The sequence below is a fragment of the Nematostella vectensis genome, chromosome 7, assembly GCF_932526225.1.
Source record: "Nematostella vectensis chromosome 7, jaNemVect1.1, whole genome shotgun sequence".
Taxonomy (NCBI): domain Eukaryota; kingdom Metazoa; phylum Cnidaria; class Anthozoa; order Actiniaria; family Edwardsiidae; genus Nematostella; species Nematostella vectensis.
This window is the reverse complement of record NC_064040.1, coordinates 1,929,949-1,950,478: the sequence shown is the minus strand read 5'-3', so window position 1 is coordinate 1,950,478 and position 20,530 is coordinate 1,929,949. Positions and strand designations below refer to the sequence as shown.

The 20,530-nt window shown below is 42.4% G+C and overlaps 4 protein-coding genes across 5 annotated transcripts in view; 2 read left to right on the top strand and 2 right to left on the bottom strand.

Moving 5' to 3' along the window:
• LOC5506160 overlaps positions 1-17,683 on the top strand; it is a 24,443-nt gene extending 6,760 nt beyond the window's left edge. The window contains exons 7-18 of one of the 2 annotated variants that reach the window (XM_048730477.1): positions 476-615; positions 8,606-8,708; positions 9,720-9,876; positions 10,921-11,685; positions 12,086-12,226; positions 13,260-13,466; positions 13,902-13,988; positions 14,835-14,939; positions 15,274-15,417; positions 16,236-16,289; positions 16,367-16,536; positions 17,024-17,683. In XM_048730477.1, the coding sequence (XP_048586434.1) occupies positions 476-615; positions 8,606-8,708; positions 9,720-9,876; positions 10,921-11,685; positions 12,086-12,226; positions 13,260-13,466; positions 13,902-13,988; positions 14,835-14,939; positions 15,274-15,417; positions 16,236-16,289; positions 16,367-16,489 (2,026 nt within the window). In that variant the 3' untranslated portion in view covers positions 16,490-16,536; positions 17,024-17,683. Of the gene's footprint in view, positions 1-475; positions 616-8,605; positions 8,709-9,719; positions 9,877-10,920; positions 11,686-12,085; positions 12,227-13,259; positions 13,467-13,901; positions 13,989-14,834; positions 14,940-15,273; positions 15,418-16,235; positions 16,290-16,366 lie in introns of both variants that reach the window. The other variant, XM_048730476.1, reaches the window with a different exon arrangement.
• Positions 622-4,091, top strand: LOC125568361 (steroid 17-alpha-hydroxylase/17,20 lyase-like). Its single transcript, XM_048730480.1, has one exon. The coding sequence runs from the start codon at positions 1,341-1,343 to the stop codon at positions 2,835-2,837; it is 1,497 nt and encodes a 498-aa protein (XP_048586437.1). The 5' UTR covers positions 622-1,340; the 3' UTR covers positions 2,838-4,091.
• LOC5511957 (cytochrome P450 2U1) lies at positions 4,790-6,683 on the bottom strand. Its single transcript, XM_001632313.3, has one exon. It carries the CDS (start codon positions 6,614-6,616, stop codon positions 5,123-5,125), a length of 1,494 nt encoding a protein of 497 aa, XP_001632363.3. The 5' UTR covers positions 6,617-6,683; the 3' UTR covers positions 4,790-5,122.
• A 791-nt stretch (positions 17,684-18,474) lies between the features above and the next one.
• Positions 18,475-20,510, bottom strand: LOC5511991 (heat shock 70 kDa protein 13). The gene has a single exon (XM_001632263.3). It carries the CDS (start codon positions 20,370-20,372, stop codon positions 19,059-19,061), a length of 1,314 nt encoding a protein of 437 aa, XP_001632313.1. The 5' UTR covers positions 20,373-20,510; the 3' UTR covers positions 18,475-19,058.
• Positions 20,511-20,530: the final 20 nt, after the last annotated feature.

The following is a 20,530-nucleotide window of genomic DNA, read 5'->3' as shown; positions in this document are numbered from 1 at the left end:
ATTGCGTAAAGCCTGCGACACACTAGGCGATTCTGTACGCTTGTATTAGCGAATTCAATCGCCAGCGATCGCCGGCAGATTTGATCAGTATTGGACGATTCAGACGTCGCCGCGGCAGCAGCGATTGATGCTCGTCTCTTTTTCGCCTTTTCGCCATGTCTTTTGCTTTTAAATCTGTTTGAATTTCCCATTATTGGTAATGGGGTAGGATAAAAGCAGACCCGCAACAAGGTTTTTAAGCGAGAGAGGACGGGGAGTGGGGGCTAACGTCGTTTGGCCAACCATCGGGACCACTTTGTTTCTCAATTTTCTCTCAATTGAGCGGACCTTTTAGCCTGGCTACGGTTCTGAAAATTCGACCTATTAATCAAGACAATCTCTTCAAAAGCTAGGAGCAGTCCCTTAGAAATGGCAACGGCATCGAAATATAGGATCCAATCAACTAAATTAAGTCTGAGTTTACTATCTCTGACAGGTCATCATTCTCAGCGGGTGGCAGCCGATCCTTGAGCGTGGACCGTTCGGATGTACTAGGCTCCGCTATGCAACAGCTAGCCCGTCTACAACCACACGTATTCAGACGTCCTTTTTGCGTTACCTTCCGTAATGAATCTGGTAAGCTCTCTCTGATAAAATGGTCACATGTTCAGACAACTTTTTGCGTTACCTTTCATAATGAATCAGGTAAGCTTTCTCTGATAAAATGGTCACGCATTCAGACGACTTTTTTGCGTTTCCAATGGATCTGGCAAGCTTTCTCTGAAATATTGGTCACGCATTCAGACGTCGTTTTTGCGTTACCTCTCGTCCTGAATCAGGCAAGATAAGATTATCGAAAAAAAAAATATGTTTTTATTAAAATGTAAAGAAGAGCGAATAAGGAATGAAGACTATCGTGGTTCACGAAAACTTGAGCCAGAGTTTTCTCCCTTCATTTACTGCTCCTATGAATACAAGCATCATGTTGCTTGCGCTTCTACTGAACACACGGGATTTCCCTGGATCAAGCGCTATGAGAAAGGGGGAAACCCCAGGAGACGGGTTTTGTTGCGAAGTCGCTTCGTTTCTCTAGCCAGGGAACGGTCAAATCAGCATCAACTATCGCTGTACGAGACCCAGCGTGACAAAGGTCACTACAAGCTGTGAGTCCTTCTTATCATATCTAGACACTAGACGTCTAGAAAGTAACGGGTCAAAGTACAGCTATTGTGGACACGTAGCTTGGTTCAAGTTACCCCCAAAGTTTTGCTTCGGTGGTTCTTCTTATCCGTGTGCTGAAGTGAAATTGCCTCCCAAAATCATTTCACCAGTGTTAGTTTGGCTATATTCCAAAGTAACCTATGATGTATCTCGAGCTAGCCACACTTGCAGTGACCTTATTCATCGTTTATCATCTGTTCTTCGAGTTCAGAGAAGGTAACCTCCCCCCGGGACCACGTCCTCTGCCGCTGATCGGTAATCTAAATCTACTGAGCAACCAAATGCACTTGGACTTTGCTGCACTCGAGAAAACATACGGGAAGATCTTTCGCGTGTATCTAGCACACAAGCCGATTATTGTTCTAAGTGGTGATGCTATCAAAGAAGCACTTGTTCGGCAGCCAAGAAATTTTGCAGGACGACCACTTTTGCCAATAACAGAAGAGATCGTTGATAAAAGATGGGGCCCTGCTTTATTTGCTATGGACTATGGAGAGAGATGGCGCATATTTCGTAAGCTTGGTCATTCAACCATTAAAGTCTACGGCGAAGATCGATTGCAGGAGGTGATCAATGAAGAAGTGTCCGAGCTCTGTAAGCGTCTTGAAGAGAGCGACGAGAAACCGATTGATATTACGAAACAGTTCGGCACAGCTGTCACTAACGTAATCTGCACTAAGATATTTGGCAACCGTTATGACATTAACGACCCGGAGTTTCAGAGACTTTACTACATCAACGACAAATCTACACGTTTGAACATAGGTGAGGGCTGGTTGAAAGAGGCGTTCCCTATCCTTAAGCCATTTCTTCCTTATAGTCAGCATGTAAAGGAAATAAAGGAGCTAGGCCAAGAGCGGTTTGTGATCATGAGAGCAAAGTACGATGAGCACGTCGAGACATTTGACCCAAATCACATTCGTGATTACACAGACGCGCTACTGAAAGCGAAGCAAGAAGCAGAGGAAGAAGACAAGTCGAGCAAAGAACACTTCGGGGAAGGCCCCATCATCATGGCCGGCCTTGCTACGTTATTCCTCGCGGGCTCTGAGACCACAACCACTACCCTCAGCTGGGCAATCGCCTACCTCCTTCACAACCCTGGCGTCCAGGCACGCCTGCACAAGGAAATTGACCAGGTAATCGGTAGAGATGTATCCCCAAAGTTATCCCAGAGGAAGAATCTCCCGGTACTCGAGGCATTTACCGCAGAAACACAGCGCCTGTCGAATCTACTCCCGCTCTCGTTACCGCACAAGACCGCTTCTGACTGTACCCTCCTGGGGTATGAAATCGCTAAAGGCACCACTGTGTTCACAAATCTCTGGTCGCTTCACCACGACCCCAGTATCTGGAAAGAACCAGACACCTTCAACCTGGACCGCTTCCTGGACGCCGAAGGAAAATTCCAGGCACCTGTTGGAGGTACCTTCCTGCCGTTTGGTGCCGGCCCGAGGGTGTGTCTAGGAGAGGTCTTGGCTCGCTCTGAGCTCTTCCTCTTCCTGGCCACACTTCTGCAGCACTTTGAGTTTGTAAACCCGCCTGGTTATCCTTTGCCCTCCCTAGAGGGGGACATGGGTGTTGTTTTACACCCCAAACCGTTTACTGTTTGTGTTCGCAAGCGGCGTGATGAGTAGGTGTGGACTCGTTCTTCACCTTCCTGAGCTGTTTCTTTCCATCCCCAGAGAGGGTGGGTGCGTGTGTACTGGTTCTTTTGTCTTCTTGTATATTACCTCTTCTTTGTCATGCGTAAATACCGGCATGTATAACTTGTATGAGATACTAAATAGAGTAAAATAGGATAAAAACGTGAACTAGTTGCTCTACAATACTTAGCCCTATTCAGACTGGGCTATTTTGAGCTGTCTGTTACTGGAGGGGGGGGGAGGGCTAAAAGGGCCCCCTCCGTATTTCATGAACGGCTTAGGCTATGACCATCAAACTTACAGACAATGAGCACCAGCATGCAAAGAATCGTCCCGCCCTATTTTGGATGTGGTCGAATCAATTATGACGTCACAATGACTGTGAATGCTGAAAATTGAATCAATGTAAACATTGATTCAATTTGTATGTAAGATTTCCAGAATCAATCAGATTATTATAAAAAAAAAGCAAAAAAAAAATGCGTTTGCCAATCAAACATGATCTTTGTATACTCAGCGACCATTTTTGCTTTTGACGTTTTCAGACGCATCTTTAATTGTGTAGTTCCAGAAAATATCCATGCCCCCATGGGGAGGGTTGGAAATATGACCCCCACCCCTCTGGAATTTCCATTTTGGGTCCCATTTGAACCCCCCACCCCTCCGGATTTTCTAGTTATAATACTCGCTACCACCCACCCCCTCTGGAAATTTTGTTTCCAAAAAATATAATGCAAATCTATGACACATTTATCACATAATGTTACTAAAAATTAACCCGTCTCACTAAGTAAAAAGCGCTCGAAAGATAGTTTCAATCAAATTTTTATTTGATATACAAAAATAAAATAAAAAATGTGTGCAAAAACGTGTAGTGTGGTGTGGTGTGTCGTGTCGTGTAGTGTTGGAGACGGGACCTACGGTTTAACGTCCCTATCCGAGTAGATTTGAATATCTAACCGTTTATTGCATATTTTATTGTATATATGTCCTTGTACTGTAAATGAAGCAGACCCTCCTGATTTCTCGCTCCGGACGATTACCCCCCACCCAACCTCTGGAAATTCCTGGGCGTATTTCCAATCTCCTCCATGGGTGGGTATTATTCATTATTCAATTATTTTTTAAATTGTCTCCTAAACCGTGTATTACTTTGTTTCTAGTGCATGTAATAACCTAGTTCATATCTCTTTACCGCTCTTTAACTTGATAGAAATGTGTGAAAATTAAAATTTAATACAAGTGTCCCGGTGTCATTTTTCACTCGTTGTTGCCTGGTGCGCGGTTATCCGGGAACAACAGAATTTTGGCGGGAAAACCGTGAAAAAAAAAGCGCGCCGTTATCTGGAAACAACAGAATTTTGGCGGGAAAACCGTGAAAAACAGCGCGTGTTACCCACAGCTCTTTCGCAAAAAGGCGAAAAGGTTGATGGCATATCTATGTGCGATAATGCTTTTTAATATTTAATACGGTCCCGGTAAAAAAGAAATAAGGCAACCCCTTTCGTGCATTTCAAAGAAAATGGATTGAAAGTCCATGGATTTATATGGAGAAGAAGAAATGTTTAGTGATTGGTTCAATACATCTTATCGCTACTGCGACAATGTAAAAAAAAAAAGACCGCTGACACCCCCTGGTCCGGGCATCTTGTACCGGAATTAAAAAAAAGAAAAAGAAAATCAAAGCTTTTTTTTCTTCTCCACATTAATTAATAGAAATGTCATATTAGGAGCGAACATATTCTGTTTGGCCAAAAAACTGCTTTTAATAGATTTTGAGAGAATGTTAAACGTGCCAATGGTGGTCTTATCCCCTTCGATACCGAAACCTCGTCATGATGTAACCGTGGCCAGCTTGTAAAACCTCGAATGTAAAACCAACACTAAACTGTTTTTAAGACACAACCAGGATTCATAATTCCAATGAAAAAAAGCAAACAAACCACATTCCCTAAGGTTTATTTCTACTTTAGCGAACCCAGATTTATTGGTTTACAGTACAAAATGCCTATCTCCTCGAGAGACTGTGAATCTTGGTTCTTTGGCGTGGTCCTCGTATTATGGAGAAGAGCTAAAAAATACCAGACTGAATGGATTTCATGTCTGGCTTGTGAGTTTCAATTGCTGTCTGCTGTCGCCATCCTTGTTGCTATCGTTCATAAAGACACATCCATCAAGTTACTGCTCGGGTAATAATGGGTTTTTTTATACATACTTTATCGCTATATTTGAATTTAAAACTTCGCATATAGTGTAGTGTGATATGTGAGGTGTAGCTACTGATCACGACGCTTACGGACGCAAACAGTAAACGGTTTGGGGTGTAAAACAACACCCATGTCCCCCTCTAGGGAGGGCAAAGGACAACCAAGCGGGTTTACGAACTCAAAGTGCTGCAGAAGTGTGGCCAGGAAGAGGAAGAGCTCAGAGCGAGCCAAGACCTCTCCTAGACACACCCTCGGGCCGGCACCAAACGGCAGGAAGGTACCTCCAACAGGTGCCTGGAATTTTCCTTTGGCGTCCAGGAAGCGGTCCAGGTTGAACGTGTCTGGTTCCTTCCAGATACTGGGGTCGTGGTGAAGCGACCAGAGATTTGTGAACACAGTGGTGCCTTTAGCGATTTCATACCCCAGGAGGGTACAGTCAGAAGTGGTCTTGTGCGGTAACGAGAGTGGGACCAGATTCGACAGGCGCTGCGTCTCTGCGGTGAATGCCTCGAGTACCGGGATATTCGTCCTCTGGGATAGCTTTGGGGATACATCTTTACCGATTACCTGGTCAATTTCCTTGTGCAGGCGTGCCTGGACGCCAGGGTTGTGAAGGAGGTAGGCGATTGCCCAGCTGAGGGTAGTGGTTGTGGTCTCAGAGCCCGCGAGGAATAACGTAACAAGGCCTGCCATGATGATGGGGCCTTCCCCGAAGTGTTCTTTGCTCGACTTGTCTTCTTCCTCTGCTTCTTGCTTCGCTTTCAGTAGCGCGTCTGTGTAATCACGAATGTGATTTGGGTCAAATGTCTGGACGTGCTCATCGTACTTTGCTTTCATGATCACAAACCGCTCTTGGTCTAGCTCCTTTATTTCCTTTACTTGCTGACTATAAGGAAGAAATGGCTTAAGGAAAGGAAACGCCTCTTTCAACCATCCCTCACCTATGTTCAAACGTGTAGATTTGTCGTTGATGTAGTAAAGTCTCTGAAACTCCGGGTCGTTAATGTCATAACGGTTGCCAAATATCTTAGTGCAGATTACGTTAGTGACAGCTGTGCCGAACTGTTTCGTAATATCAATCGGTTTCTCGTCGCTCTCTTCAAGACGCTTACAGAGCTCGGACACTTCTTCATTGATCACCTCCTGCAATCGATCTTCGCCGTAGACTTTAATGGTTGAATGACCAAGCTTACGAAATATGCGCCATCTCTCTCCATAGTCCATAGCAAATAAACTTTTGCCCCTTTTTTTATCAACCACCTCTTCTGTTATTGGCAAAAGTGGTCGTCCTGCAAAGTTCCTCGGCTGCCGAACAAGTGCTTCTTTGATAGCATCACCACTTAGAACAATAATCGGCTTGTGTGCTAGATACACGCGAAAGATCTTCCCGTATGTTTTCTCGAGTGCAGCAAAGTCCAAGTGCATTTGGTTGCTCAGTAGATTTAGATTACCGATCAGCGGCAGTGGACGTGGTCCCGGGGGGAGGTTACCTTCTCTGAACTCGAAGAACAGATGATAAACGATGAATAAGGTCACTGCAAGTGTGGCTAGCTCGAGATACATCTTGGCTTAGTTGGAAGATGCTAATCTGGATGCGCACTATTCTAGACCTTGCACCATCGAGGGATTAGCGGTGCATGACGTTTTATAAAATATTCCATTTTAAGCTAATAGAAGTATTTGTAATAACTAGGTCATGCATGTAGACTGTTGTCATGTGTAAAATGGTCGATAATGTGTCTGGTCCAGCGTTGTTATAATTGGGTGTAAAACAATTACAAAGCTAGGAACACAATCATTGTTTGATTCCCACGAGATATGAATATACGTCGCATACTTCAGTACAAATTAACTAGCCGCTATTAACATTATAGCCACAGCTGATGAAAACTATATATCACTTAAATGTATTGTATAATATGTATCCAACGTCTGGTACATCTGTGTCCACTTAGACTAGATTTGTTTATTTATTACTTTTCACCAATTAATGGTGTGAACGATAAAATGAATCTTAGTGGCTGGGGTACTCTATGGGAGCATATTTTGGGATATTTGTCACGCTCGGTAGATGATGCGATGGTAATGCTACTAAAGGCCTGTTCACATGGAGCTTGGGGACCCCAGGAGAGTGGGGTAACCCTCTCCATATAATCTCTCTTATTTTTGCATTTGCGTTTATATGACAGGTGGCGGACCCCACCGAGGCGTGTTACCCGGGACGCCGGGCCGGGTAACCCGCCTCGGTGGGATGGATTTTCGAGATTTTTCAACATGTGAACGCCCTGAAGTGGGGTAGCCCGCCTACCCGGGGTAACCTTCATCCGTGAATCATAAGCCCGCCAAAAGCGCGCGAAGTTCAAGATGGCTGCCAGAAAGTATGGACCTGGAGAACTTTTTAGGCGGAACCAGCTCGAATAGTTGAGTAATGGCCATGATAAAGATGAGAACTAAGAATCTTCTATTGAAAACGACCGAGATTCAAGTTCTTCCGTTAATAGCAAGGTTTTTGCAAGCGAAAGGACGAAAGCCAGAACGTGTCTTCTATCCGCCATCTTGTTCATAACATTTTATCGTAGGTGCTTAGCCACCACGCCCCACATTCGCAACCTCACCCCAGACATGTGAACACAACTTATTCTTGACCCGGGGTCCCCAACCCCCATGTGAACAGGCCATGTGAACAGGCCATGTGAACAGGCCATGTGAACAGGCCATGTGAACAGGCCATGTGAACAGGCCATGTGAACAGGCCATGTGAACAGGCCCTAAATAGTGGGAGATAATTACTCTAATTGACCCTGGTAATAAAGGGAGAAATGGTTGATAATTCGGCAAAATTCTTGTATTATATTTGGAAGTAAAGTAACGGAGATTGTTGAAGATTTACGATTGACACTCTAAAGGCCTGGTTAACTAGGAGACACGTTTGACATTCGTACAGTTTTTGCGAGCTCGACCGAGCTATGTGTCGATGATTCAGCGTTTAAACTTCTTTCAGCTTATGCTTAGACCTTTCATTAAATGCATTATTTATGTTTTGTCGAAGTACCGGGAGCGGGAGCGCAAAAAACTGTAAGGAGTTTAATATGACCTCCCCCCAGTTCAGTATAGTTCAGTATATAAACTGTCTGACCTCAAAATGTGATAACTATATGAGATCGTTCGAGGCCGCTTTTTAATCTTGTGGGACGTACGGTTTCTCATTTGTCTTTTCACAATTCACGCAAATGAATTAATCTCGCGAACGAGTTTTTATCTTGTAAATGTGACTGACTTTACCTACAGTTGGTAGATAAAAACTGCTTCACGCAGTTTGTATCGGTGATGGGAGGGAGTTAGTGTGTATGCATTGCCAAATGAAGAGGGTCCCGTGGTTCTTTTACGTCCCAAATACAGGTTAATGATTAGATAATGATGTTTGCTGAGGGACGGTACCTTTGGCTTAAATGTTCTTTAAGAATACTTGTGACCTTATTAGGAAGACTCGTGTTTTCTTTCCCTAGCTCGCCTGCACTATTTTTATATGTAATTGAGTGTGTATGTTTTCAGGTATTTGCACGGGTCCCAAGAAGGAGTTCTTTATCTGTCTATGCAAAGACGCTGTCGACCCTAAAAGGGGATTGTTCACACTAACTGACGACTCGCAGTTTAGGTAAATGCTTCTCTCTATTTTCTATTATTAAGGTAAAATACTTCTTCCACTATGTTTTGATAGTGATGTGATATATATTTATCGATATTTTCTGTCTTTTTTTTAAGGTTTTATACTTCACCTTTCCGTTTTTTATGTACTTTTCACATGATTGGGTCCGTGTTGGCGTCCGAAATGATCCTGATCCGTGACGGGGTCTGAGATGATCCGTGACGTGGTTGTGATGATCCGTAACGGGGTTCGTGATAGGGTTGTGATGATCTGTGATATTTTCGTGATGGGGTACGCGATGATCCATAACGGGGTCCGTGATGGGGTCGTGGTGATCTGTGATATTTTCGTGATGGGGTCCGTGATGATCCATAACGGGGTCCGTGATAGGGTCGTGATGATCTGTGATATTTTCGTGATAGGGTCCGTGATGATCCGTAACGGGGTCCGTGATGGGGTCGTGATGATCTGTGATATTTTCGTGATGGGGTCCGTGATGATCCGTAACGGGGTCCGTGATGGGGTCGTGATGATCCGTAACGGGGTCCGTGACGTGGTCGTGATGATCGGTAACGGGGTCCTGATGATCTGTGATATTGTCGTGGCGAGGGTCGTGATGATCTGTGATATTGTCGTGATGGGGTCCGTGATGATCCGTGACATGGTCGTGATGATCTGTGATATTGTTGTGATGGGGTCCTTGATGATCAGTGCAGGGTCGTGATGATCCGTGACGGGGTCCATAACGATCCGTGATTGGGGTCGTGATGATCTGTGATATTGTTGTGATGGGATCCGTGATGATCCGTGACGGGGTCCGTGATGATCCGTGATATTGTCGTGATGGTGTCCGTTATGGGTTCGTAATGATGCGTCGTGAGCTCATGATGTTCCGTCATTAGATCGTGATGTGTCATAGGGTTGTAGTGTTGCGTTATGTGGTCGTGAAGCTTCTTCATAAGGGCGTTATATTCCTTTATGGAGTTTCTCAGTTTCATCACATACCTTCTTCTCCAACAGTCCACTCCCTAATGCCTACTTTGCGAGATTCACAAAAGACGTCGGACAAAAAGGGGTTGATGCTGGAAAGGCAGGAGGAAAAGCAAACTTTACAACAGCAGATCAAGAAGGATCTACTCAGACGAACATTGGCGGAACTGTGGCAGCCGTGATAACGGTAAGTCCACTATGTAAGGTACCTCCATCAAGCCACCTCTCAAGCTTACGACTCAAGCTTACGACCCAAGCTTACGACTCAACCTTACGATTCGAACTTACGACTCGAACTTACGACTCAAGCTTACGACTAAAGCTTAGAACTCAAGCTTACGGCTCGAACATAAGACTCGTGCTTACGACTCGAGCTTACAACTCGAGCTTACGACTCAAGCTTTCGACTCAAGCTTATGACTCGAACTTACGACTCGAGCTTACGACTCGAGCTTACGACTCGAGCTTACGACTCGAGCTAACAACTCAAGATTACGACTCATGCTAATGACTCAAGATTACGACTCGAGTTTACGACTCGAGCTTACGACTCGAGCTTACGACTCGAGCTTACGACTCGAGCTTACGACTCGAGCTTACGACCCCAGCTTACGACTCCAGCTTACGACTCCAGCCTACGACTCGAGCTTACGACTCGAGCTTACGACTTGAGCTTACGACTCGAGCTAAAGACTCGAGATTACGACTCGAGTCTACGACTCAAGCTAATGGCAGAGAATGGGGAATTTAATTAAAAAAGGAATAGTTATTGAGAAAATAGCGGATGGTCTTCGTGTGAGTAAGATTTTTGTAAAAATTAGGCTGATTAAAAACCTTTTGTTGAGTTTGGAAAATCGCGAGTCAACACATTTGATCGCGGGAAGAAGATGGCCAAAGAATATGTGTTTTTTTATGACAAATTATGTGGATAGTTTTTTGGCAACAAACTTAATCAAGGGTGGTCGCTTAATAGATGGTCGTAGGTGTTGGCGTTTGATAGAGATACCACTGTATTTGGACTTAACGTAAAAGATCGCATGTCTTTACAATGGAAAAAACATTTTGTATCCTTATAAATCACTCCTCCCTCACTTCGCCCTCATCACTAAAATTATAGAATGATAATGATAGTGATGTCAATAATTAATTACTTATATCGCGCAGCTGTGCGTGTGACTATGATCGTGTTATCCCACTACTTTTGATAGCAGCCCTTTCATATTTCTTCAAGGAAACATCACACTCTCAAACAGCAAGCGGAATTACAGAGTGTGCGGATAATGGATGCCTTACCACTAGGGAAACAGCCTCGTGCTCTAATGAAGAGCTTCTCGTCCCTGTAGATAGAATAGATGCGATTAATGCGGATAGATCAGCCTCTATCATCCCAGGAGAAATCGGCAATAATCTGGGAGACCAAGAAGCTGATGCGGTGGTTGCTGGATCTTTCAGAGCAGATAGTGGTAGATCTTTAGATGAAGAACTAATCGATATATGTGTTGTAACGTCACTCGTCGTCGCTGGAACCAGCTCCTTGGGGAACAGACAGGCAGTTGAGCATGTTACTGAGAATTGTTCCGATTCAGAGTTGATGGCTGCAGTGATGATGGAACAAGAAGTCGATCAAGAACTTGTATCAGATTTAACACCAGCCAATAGAGACAATGAAACAATTGATAGTCAAGAAAACGACGGGGACCAAAAAACAGACAATGCTGTCACTAGGGAATCGCTGGAAGGGGTGTTTCGAAGAACTGATCAAGGAGTTTCTGGAATGGTTGATCAGGGCAACTCTGGGAGCATCGATCAACAGGGGTCGCATGCTTCAGAGACGATGTCATTGGGCGCTGACCAGGCTACTGAGGGTGGAGATTTGCCTCGGAACACAAACATCACACAATCTATTATTTCAGAGACAGAACTACACTCTTCTCTACACTCTTCCAGTGTAGCGGGAAACCCAGAAGACCAAGAAAAGACCTGGATGAAATGTGAGGTGAGAAAAATCATAGGAGGAGTTTAGATGGATAACCCTTTACTTTGTTTAACAATTGGGGCCCAAGAACCTCTTTAAGTATGGAGAACACCCCGAACAATAGCTAAGTGGACTAAATTTATACGGCTTTCAAAATTTACCACTCCCAAGTCAAGCAGATTTCTGTGAAATTGTTAAAGTACAACGACCCCCACTTAACAGGCCTGTAGGCGGTGAGGGGATAAGACATGCTTTTTAGACGAGTACAAAAATGTTTCAAAAACGGTTTAACGACACACAAACTTACTACAACGCATGCAGCTCAAACTTTCGCGCAAAAAAACAGTACCCTTGTCTTTCCTCCCTCACTACCCCTCTCTACCAGCCTACGGGCATGTCGAGTGTTGCTAATGTTCCACAGGAATGGAATCCAGAGACGAACGTGAGCGTGGCCCTGCGATTAAAGCTTCGACAGCTGCGACTGATCGGACGTCTTATTGGCGCTGCCATCTGTGATGATCTGCTGCTCAGCCTGCACTTATCCAAGCCATTCGTCAAACAGGTGATAACTTGTCAGCTTTTTTCTAGGGTAGTGGGTTAACCCGACTTGATTGATCGTTTGCTTTGAATACAGTGATTGCTGGAATAAGCGCTTCATCTAGGAGCGTGGTCCACTAGACGGGTTAACAGACCTTTTTCCGAAAATACTTGCTACGGGCAAGGGGGCACAACCTTTTAGTTACGCGCCAGTATTGGATCTTTTGGGTATTGGGTTGGAAGGTTCATCTTCAATATAAGTAATTCCAAGCATCGCATGCTAAAGGTGGCACACCTAAGACCTCACACGATCGCAGAAGATTGAGGAGTCTCAGGCGATAGTGTATGATTATATGGAAACTAACCCTGCGATCGTTTGCGACAATAGGAAAACAACTTTACGATCGGTCGCAATCCTACGGTCAAATTAGCGGCGATCCAGTGTTATCACCTGGAAGAGTAGATTTTTTTTTCGGAGGGGAGAAACCGGAGAGAAACTTCCGATCAAAGCCAAGAACCAACGAAAAACCTGACTCACGTCGCGACCGGGAATCGAACCTGGGACACATTGTTGAGAGGGACAGTGCTGAATAACATATGCGCATGCGCGTGTTCTGGCGAAACAAACACAATCGTAGTAGTGTTGAATCGTTCGAGTAAAGGTACGAAAGGTTGACTTCAGTCGCTGTCTTGACTTACTGTACAGCATTTAAACAATACTGTTCTAAAGATTTGTTTGATAATGGAGGAGTCATTAAGAAAATTTTAGCCTTAGCTTTAAGCCAGTTTTCTAAGCATTTGCCAAAATGAGGCAGTTTGCCGTTAAAAACCTGCTATTTCACGGCGGAACTGGAACCAGTCTTGCGTTTTTCAGCACTGGCGTTGAGAGAGCGGCACTGCCAAACGCGCCACATTTCCCAGATCCTTGGGATACCTTTATCTCATCCTAACGACCTCAGCTATTTCAACATTGAGCTGCACAACAATCAGATCATATGGTTTTTGGAGAACAATGTGCAAAAACAATAAATTATACTCATATTACCTTAACTCCCCAGATCCTTGGGATACCTTTATCTCATCCTGACGACCTAAGCTCTTTCGATCATGAGCTCCACAGCAACCAGATCACTTGGGTTCAAGAGAACAGTGTTGACGATCTCGGGTTTACATTCAGTATTGACGCCACTAACCCCTGGACCGGACGCCCTGTCACCATTGATCTGTCCGAAAATCCAGACGAAGAGTTGACGGACAGTAATAAGGTACATCCGGTGAGGGGGGAGGGGGTTTGATAAGATTGCAGATCTCGGAAAAAGAGCTAACGGACTGTATTAGAATGCCGTCCATTTAAATAGATTGATCCTGTGACAGGACTTTGGAGTTCTAGGAGGTTGAGGAAACCCGGGGAACCTGGGGGAACTCAAGAGTCTCTAGCTTCTTGCTTTCAGTCACAAATCATTATCATCTTAATTTTGTATTTGCCCTCAAAATATTTGCATTTCCTGTCTTTCAAACCCGCAATAGCATATACGTAATCGATAGTTAGAACCAGAGTGAATTTGCTAAGTATCAATTAGATTTGTGTTGTTGTAGAGTGAGTATGCGAAGCCTTTGTCAAGTATTAAGTACATGTGTGTTGTTGTAGAGTGAGTATGTGAAGCCTTTGCCAAGTATCAAGTACATTTGTGTTGTTGTAGAGTGAGTATGTGAAGCTAGTGTCGCAGTTCAAGCTCCAGGATTCTATCGCAGCTGAAGTGAAAGAGCTTGCCGGTGGCTTGAATGAGGTATGGTCGCTTTATTTTGCCACAAACAAACGCGTAGTTGTTAGCATAGCAGCTCTGTAAAAAAGACTTATTTGGCGAGTTAATAGTCAAATCAGTGTTATGTTTCAATTGCTTGAATGGGGCAAAGATGAAATTAAATGTTTAGCTTTTGAATAGCGCATAGTAACGTTGCGAGACACGATAAAATGCGCTGTACATGTTAATTAATTTACTGTGTAGATACGACGCTACACAGTTTACAGTCATGACTGCGAGCTAGGCCCGATTCATACGTCGTGCCGAATCTAATTGTTTGGATTGGGTACATGAACTAGTCGACACCTGAATTAATTTAGTTCGGCACCGCACCAGCCGTGCTGTTTGGCAAAAGAAAGGCACCGATTCAACTTCGAGCTTCTGATGTGCCGAATCAAACACCATATTGGTTTTATTTTGTGCAACAGAAACTCTGCACTAAGTCAACTTTTACTACTCACAACCTATTGATCGCGACTTATTTAGTGCTGAATCAACGTTGCAATCAATGTATTTGTGTCAATACAAATAGACAATCAGATTCGGCACGGCTGGAGTGCGACATATGAATCGGGCCTTAAAAGTGTAATAGCACTGTCATTGAAGTTGGTACGGGCAGGGATGGAGGCCAGTGTTCCCAGCAGGTTTTTTGCGCATCCCAATACCAGATAAAAGAAGTGCGATGAGAGACGGGACCTTTAGCTGAGAAACGCTTCTTGCTTTTGCCAGAAATGCTGGCGCTCTTTGAAAGAGGATTTATGCTTTTTTTTGGGATGAATAAGCAAACTATGCTATAAGTTTGGAAGGTCATTCTATCTTTTTTGACAACAGGTTGTTCCTCAAGACTTGTTGTCGTTTTTCACCGCGGATGAGTTCTCGCTCCTTATCAATGGCGTCTCCAAGATTGATGTCCAAGACTGGAGAGCGAACACGCTGGTATGACTCGTGCACATTATTTCACAAATAACTTGTAAAATATACGCCTATTAAAAAAAATTTCACATGCAAATGGTAAATGATTATTCCAACCGGAATAGTATTTTACTCGAGATTATCCATGCAGCGAAATCCGCAAATTCATATATGCGTATAATTATATTATTCCAAGAGACCATAACAACCACAAGACTTTAATTACCGTGATTTTGCAATTTATTAATTTTAAATGAAGCATTGCAGGCTAGGACACACGGATTGTCCGATTGCAACCCTATTTAAAATAGATTAATAGAGTAAATATAAGACTAGGTATCTAATTCCATTCTCACAGTATCGCGGTTGCAAGGAAAGTGACGAGATAATCACATGGTTGTGGAAGACGATCGCGAGCTTGAAGGAGGAAGAGAAGGCACTACTTTTGAAGTTCTCCACCGGTTCACCCTGTGTTCCTATTGGTGGATTTGCTGCCCTGCAGGTAAAGCCGACTTTTCACCAGGGAACGAAACGGAGGAGGAAGCAGTGTGTGAACAGGCTCAACCGGAGAATGAAGAAAACGAGCTGTTCCTTTCTTCTCTGCTTCCTGTTCCGCATGCATCTCCCCCGCACCGATTTTCAGATGGGAAGTGAGCATCTTTCGTCTCATCACCTTTCTCTGTCTCCATTTCCTTGTTTGCTCCAATCTCGTTTGGGCCAGCAGCAAGCAAAATTGCACAGAGGCTCTTAAGCGACTAGAAGCCTAGAGAAAGGAGGAACCCGGGTTTTTTCTTACCTAAGAGATACCAAAGACTATACTGTTGTAAACATGAAATAATGAAAAAAATGAAACCCAACAGATGTGGGAACAACATGCAACCCTTTTGTAGGCTTAATGAGTTTGTAACCGTTCGTTACCAGTGATATTTATGGAAAATAACTTCGTCATGTGTCATGACCATACCACTGTAATTCAGTTTACCTGCGAAAGTGGTAGTTGAAATAAACTATTATTATTATAAAATGGGACAATATTTAGCTTCTCGAAAAGATCTTTTAGGAGTGTTCCACTTAGCATCCCGTACTATTTGTAAAATGGGACAATATTTAGCTTCTTGAAAAGATCATTTGAGGAGTGTTCCACTTAGCATCTAGTACTATTTGTAAAATGGGACAATATTTAGCTTCTTGAAAAGATCATTTGAGGAGTGTTCCACTTAGCATCTCTTACTACTTTTGTGGCTCTTATTTGAAGACAGAGCAATGCTATTTCTTTGAATAACATAATTTAGTTTTAGATTTGACTCATTTTATTTGCAGGGTTTAAGTGGAGCAAACAAGTTCACTGTTTCAAAAATAATGGGAGTAAACAAGGTAAGTTGTGGAGAATTTGCTGTTGTTGTCCATATAAACTCTGTATTTTTGTTTCTTATTCTATTTTCTTTTTTCAGATTCCCGAAGCTTCTACATGTTTCAACCTACTCAAGCTCACAAACTATGAGAGTGAAAAACAGCTGAGAGAGAAGCTGCTGATAGCTATTCGCCATGGCTCAGAGGGTTTCAGTTTCGCATGAACTTTAGAAAAAAACTTTTTTATCAGACAACTGGGAGTGGTCATATGGTACAGTATATTTTTAATTTTCAGAGATCACTCATAGTAAACTCTTCATGGCCATAGTTAGAATTTTATTGCTTGAGGGCAAGCCATAACTATCTGTAACCGACGGCAAGGGCTTGCACGCAGGACACGAACTAATATTGCTCAATGTAATTGAAAACACATTTATTATAGCAAAAGCCAAATTAAAATGAACGAATTTACAATTTTACAAACATGTAGCCAAATGAATAATTGTTGTAGGATGGTCTAAAATATAGTACAGGATAGTACTAGGAACTGTATCTTAACGGTAATATAAACGGGTACTACAAACGGTAGTTCAAACGGTAGTTCAAACGGGAACGAAAATAAGGCATTACAATCTTGCTAGAAGCAAGTTCTTTCGTCTTCTTTCATCGATGCTCTTTCCAATCCAAAATATTGTTGTCGTTCTTACTGTTCTTACTTCGCAACTGATTGTTACTAACAAAAGTGCCTCTATTTACAGTCGGTGGAACAAGGAAAGGACATGCCTAAAATTGCAGAAAGGTGTAGGATAGTCCTGCGCATTTCCGTAGCTAAATAACGCGGCCAGGAAGCCCTTTGCTCCTACCGACGCGTAGGAAGTAGATTACACTATCTAACCTAAGATAACTTTGGGATGTGATTCGTGCGCCGCCTAGATGCACGTTTTAGCACGTAGGTGTTGCCTACGAGTTTCTGAATCACATACCAATCACATTGCTAAGCACTGAGTCTATCTGTGAAACAAACTAAATTTTAAAGCTAAACTACAAAATACAGTAAAATAAAGTCCATGATTTGATGATTATCAATGTTCATATACTAACTAGTAGTGACCCTGTCACTTGTATTTGTGGAGAAGGGGGGGGACACCATAGACTTAGACTTTAGACTTTTTTATTGTATCAAATTGTTATTTGTAGTAGGTGTGACTGATCCGCAAATAGACGAGCTAATCGAGACGGATCAGTCACTTACTTATTTACATAAATATTAAATATAATTGTATAAGCAAAGTTAAGTGAGCACTAGTATATTATTAAAATTTGAATATTTGAAAAATTTTGGGAGAAAAATGAAAATTTAAATAAACACTTCTGGTCTTAGAGAAAAAAGAGCATTAACAGCATTATTTATCTGATGATAAAAAAGGGGAAAACAAAGCAAACATAAGTATGTAAGTTTATGATACCAATAAATTGTGATTTTTCAAAGCTGTGCTGATTTGGCAGACATCAATATAGTCATCATATTGAATAAGGATATCAACAAGGGCTGAACGCAGTTTTGTTTTAAACTGTTTTTTGGAGGACTCAATGACTGTGGCAGCTCATTCCACACCCTTGCGCCTACTCTTGATTTCAAGTCTAGATTTTTGAATGTAGAATTTGAGGTTGATGATCGTGTATTGTAAGAATGAACGCTTTTGGTATACGTGAAAAGGTTTAGAATATTGGGTGGGGCCATCTTTCTTTAGTGCGTTTTATCCATATTATTCTGCTGTCTAAGAGATGTAGACTCAAAACACAAGAAAGCTGGTTTCGCAGGCTACAATTCATGTAAAAAAGATGTTGATCTCAAACTCACCCAATGGTTTATTAGAGGAATCTACTTTGATTGGGAAACTTGGTTCAGGAAACTGGTTGCAAGTATTGTAAAATCATTTGGTAGATGTCTAGGGTTTGTTCTGCCCAGCCAAACAATCCCTTTGAATTTCGCAACTCATCCCCCTTGCTAAAAATGGTGGTGAACAGTGTTTTTATTAGTAAGAGTAGACCATCGTTATGTAAAAAAAATACTTACAATCAACCCCCCTGCAAAGCCTCACAGGGATAGTATTATTGCTGAGGCAGGACGATGATGCAGGGCTGGCATACGATGACCATACTTTTTGCCATTAGAAACTATATAAATCCAAAAATTGTTAAATACTGATTTTGAGATCAGGTAAAATAGTTTATTAAGAAATTATAAGTAAGGCAAGAATTGTTTTATTTAAATTCCCTAAAATGATGTTAGAGTGTTGTGAATTAAAATTGTTTGTAATAAGTCCACAGAAAGGTTTGAAGTGTAATTTCAAAGAAAAAATATTTGGGTTTGAACAAAATAGTTATGGCTGTCAATAATTATTTTATTTAAGCTTCCATGTATACTAGGCCATCCCGGCCTTTGTTTTATCGTTGTGGTGACCTTGCTCCAATGCAAAAATAAATAAATAAATAAATAAATATTATGTTGATACAGTAGTGATCACATACATAGTTAGTCTCCCACGCAGGACCGACAAAAAGGATGGCTGTGCAGAAGACTAATCAGTAGTCTGAATATTTTGGGCAACTCATTTGTGTCTGTCACATGTGATAAACATGAGGTAATTTTATAGGATTTTTAAGGGGAAGTGTCTTGACTATCAATGCGAGAATCCCAATTTATGTTATGTGATTTCTACTGAAGTTTAGTATGGAAACAATTGCATAGAGCACTAGGTATTCACAGAATAGGCCCAATAAACAGCCATGCTATTCATTGACTTGGATCTTTTTAACCTGATTATTAATCTCTATTGCAGATACTTGAAGGGGCCACATGCCACCAATAATACCAGCCTGGATCGAAACACCAGTGGCAACAGCTAGTTCAGGATCTATTGCTACATTTGGTGGTTTTCCATCAAAAAACTCCTGAATCAACTGCCTGATTTTTGGAACTCTTGTAGACCCACCAACAAGCACCACTTCATCAACTTCTTCTTTAGGGAGTTCAACCTCCGCCAATACTCTCCTTATTGGCTGGAGAACCTTTTTAAATAAATCTTCATTTATGGTCTCAAACATTTTCCGAGAAATAGTTTCTTTAAACTTGACAATTTTCTTCCCTTCACTTAAAGAGGGCAACATGAGTTTAATAGTAACTTCATTTGTCCTTGTCAAGTTAATCTTTGCTGCCTCCACCTCTTGTCGGAGCCTCTGAATATCTTCGGAGCAAGTCAATTGACGATTGAATCTTTTATGTATTAATTGAAGTAAGTATTGCATAAATCTAGCATTAAAATCTTGGCCACCAAGTCGATTATTGCCTGCCATTGCCATGGTAACAAACATGCCACCCTGGATATTAAGTAATGATACATCCAATGTACCGCCTCCCAAGTCGACAACCATCACATTAGCCACGCCTTCCTTTTTGTGGAGTCCATAAGCTAGCGCCGCTGCCGTAGGTTCGTTGATGACCCGTAACACAGTTATCCCAGCAAGGGAAGCTGCTTTTACTGTGGCATTTCTTTGCTTTATATCAAATTCAGCAGGAACAGACATAACTGCTTTGGTGACTGTGGTTGTTAGATTTCTCTCAGCCATTGTCCTTAGTTTCTTGATAACATATCCACCAATTTCTTCTGGTGTTATGACGGTAAAATTCCCTTTTTTGCCAACTAAAAAACCAGCATTTCCACGTTTATCTGTGGTGACTCTAAACTGGTAAAGTTTTCCAATTTCTAACAATTCCTGTTTTGTGAACGTCTTTCCAATGAATCGCTTTGCATCGTAGATAGTGTTCTTTGGGTTGATTTCAGCCTGAGAAAGGGCCTTTTCACCAACTAAGACCCCTTTATCTGTAAATGCAACTAAACTTGGTACAACTTTGTCATCATTTTCGTCGGAGAAGATATCTATTCGACCTGAAATAGCTTGATATGCCCCAACACAAGAGTACGTAGTCCCAAGATCAATGCCGATTATTTTCGGCTTTGGTGGAGGAAGACGACTTTGTGCGATATATCCAGCAACAACTAGCCCAAATAAACCACCGAGTAGAATTCCAAACGAAGAACTCATTGTTACGGGCTTTAAAAAACAGTGAATTTCAGAGTAAGATGCGGAATCCACTCACCGGAAATAAGTTTGTATCAACACGTACATGCGTAGAACCAACTGCGCAGAAAATGCTCAATTTTGCGTGAAAGCAATACAGACTTCCGCTCATAAGGAAACAA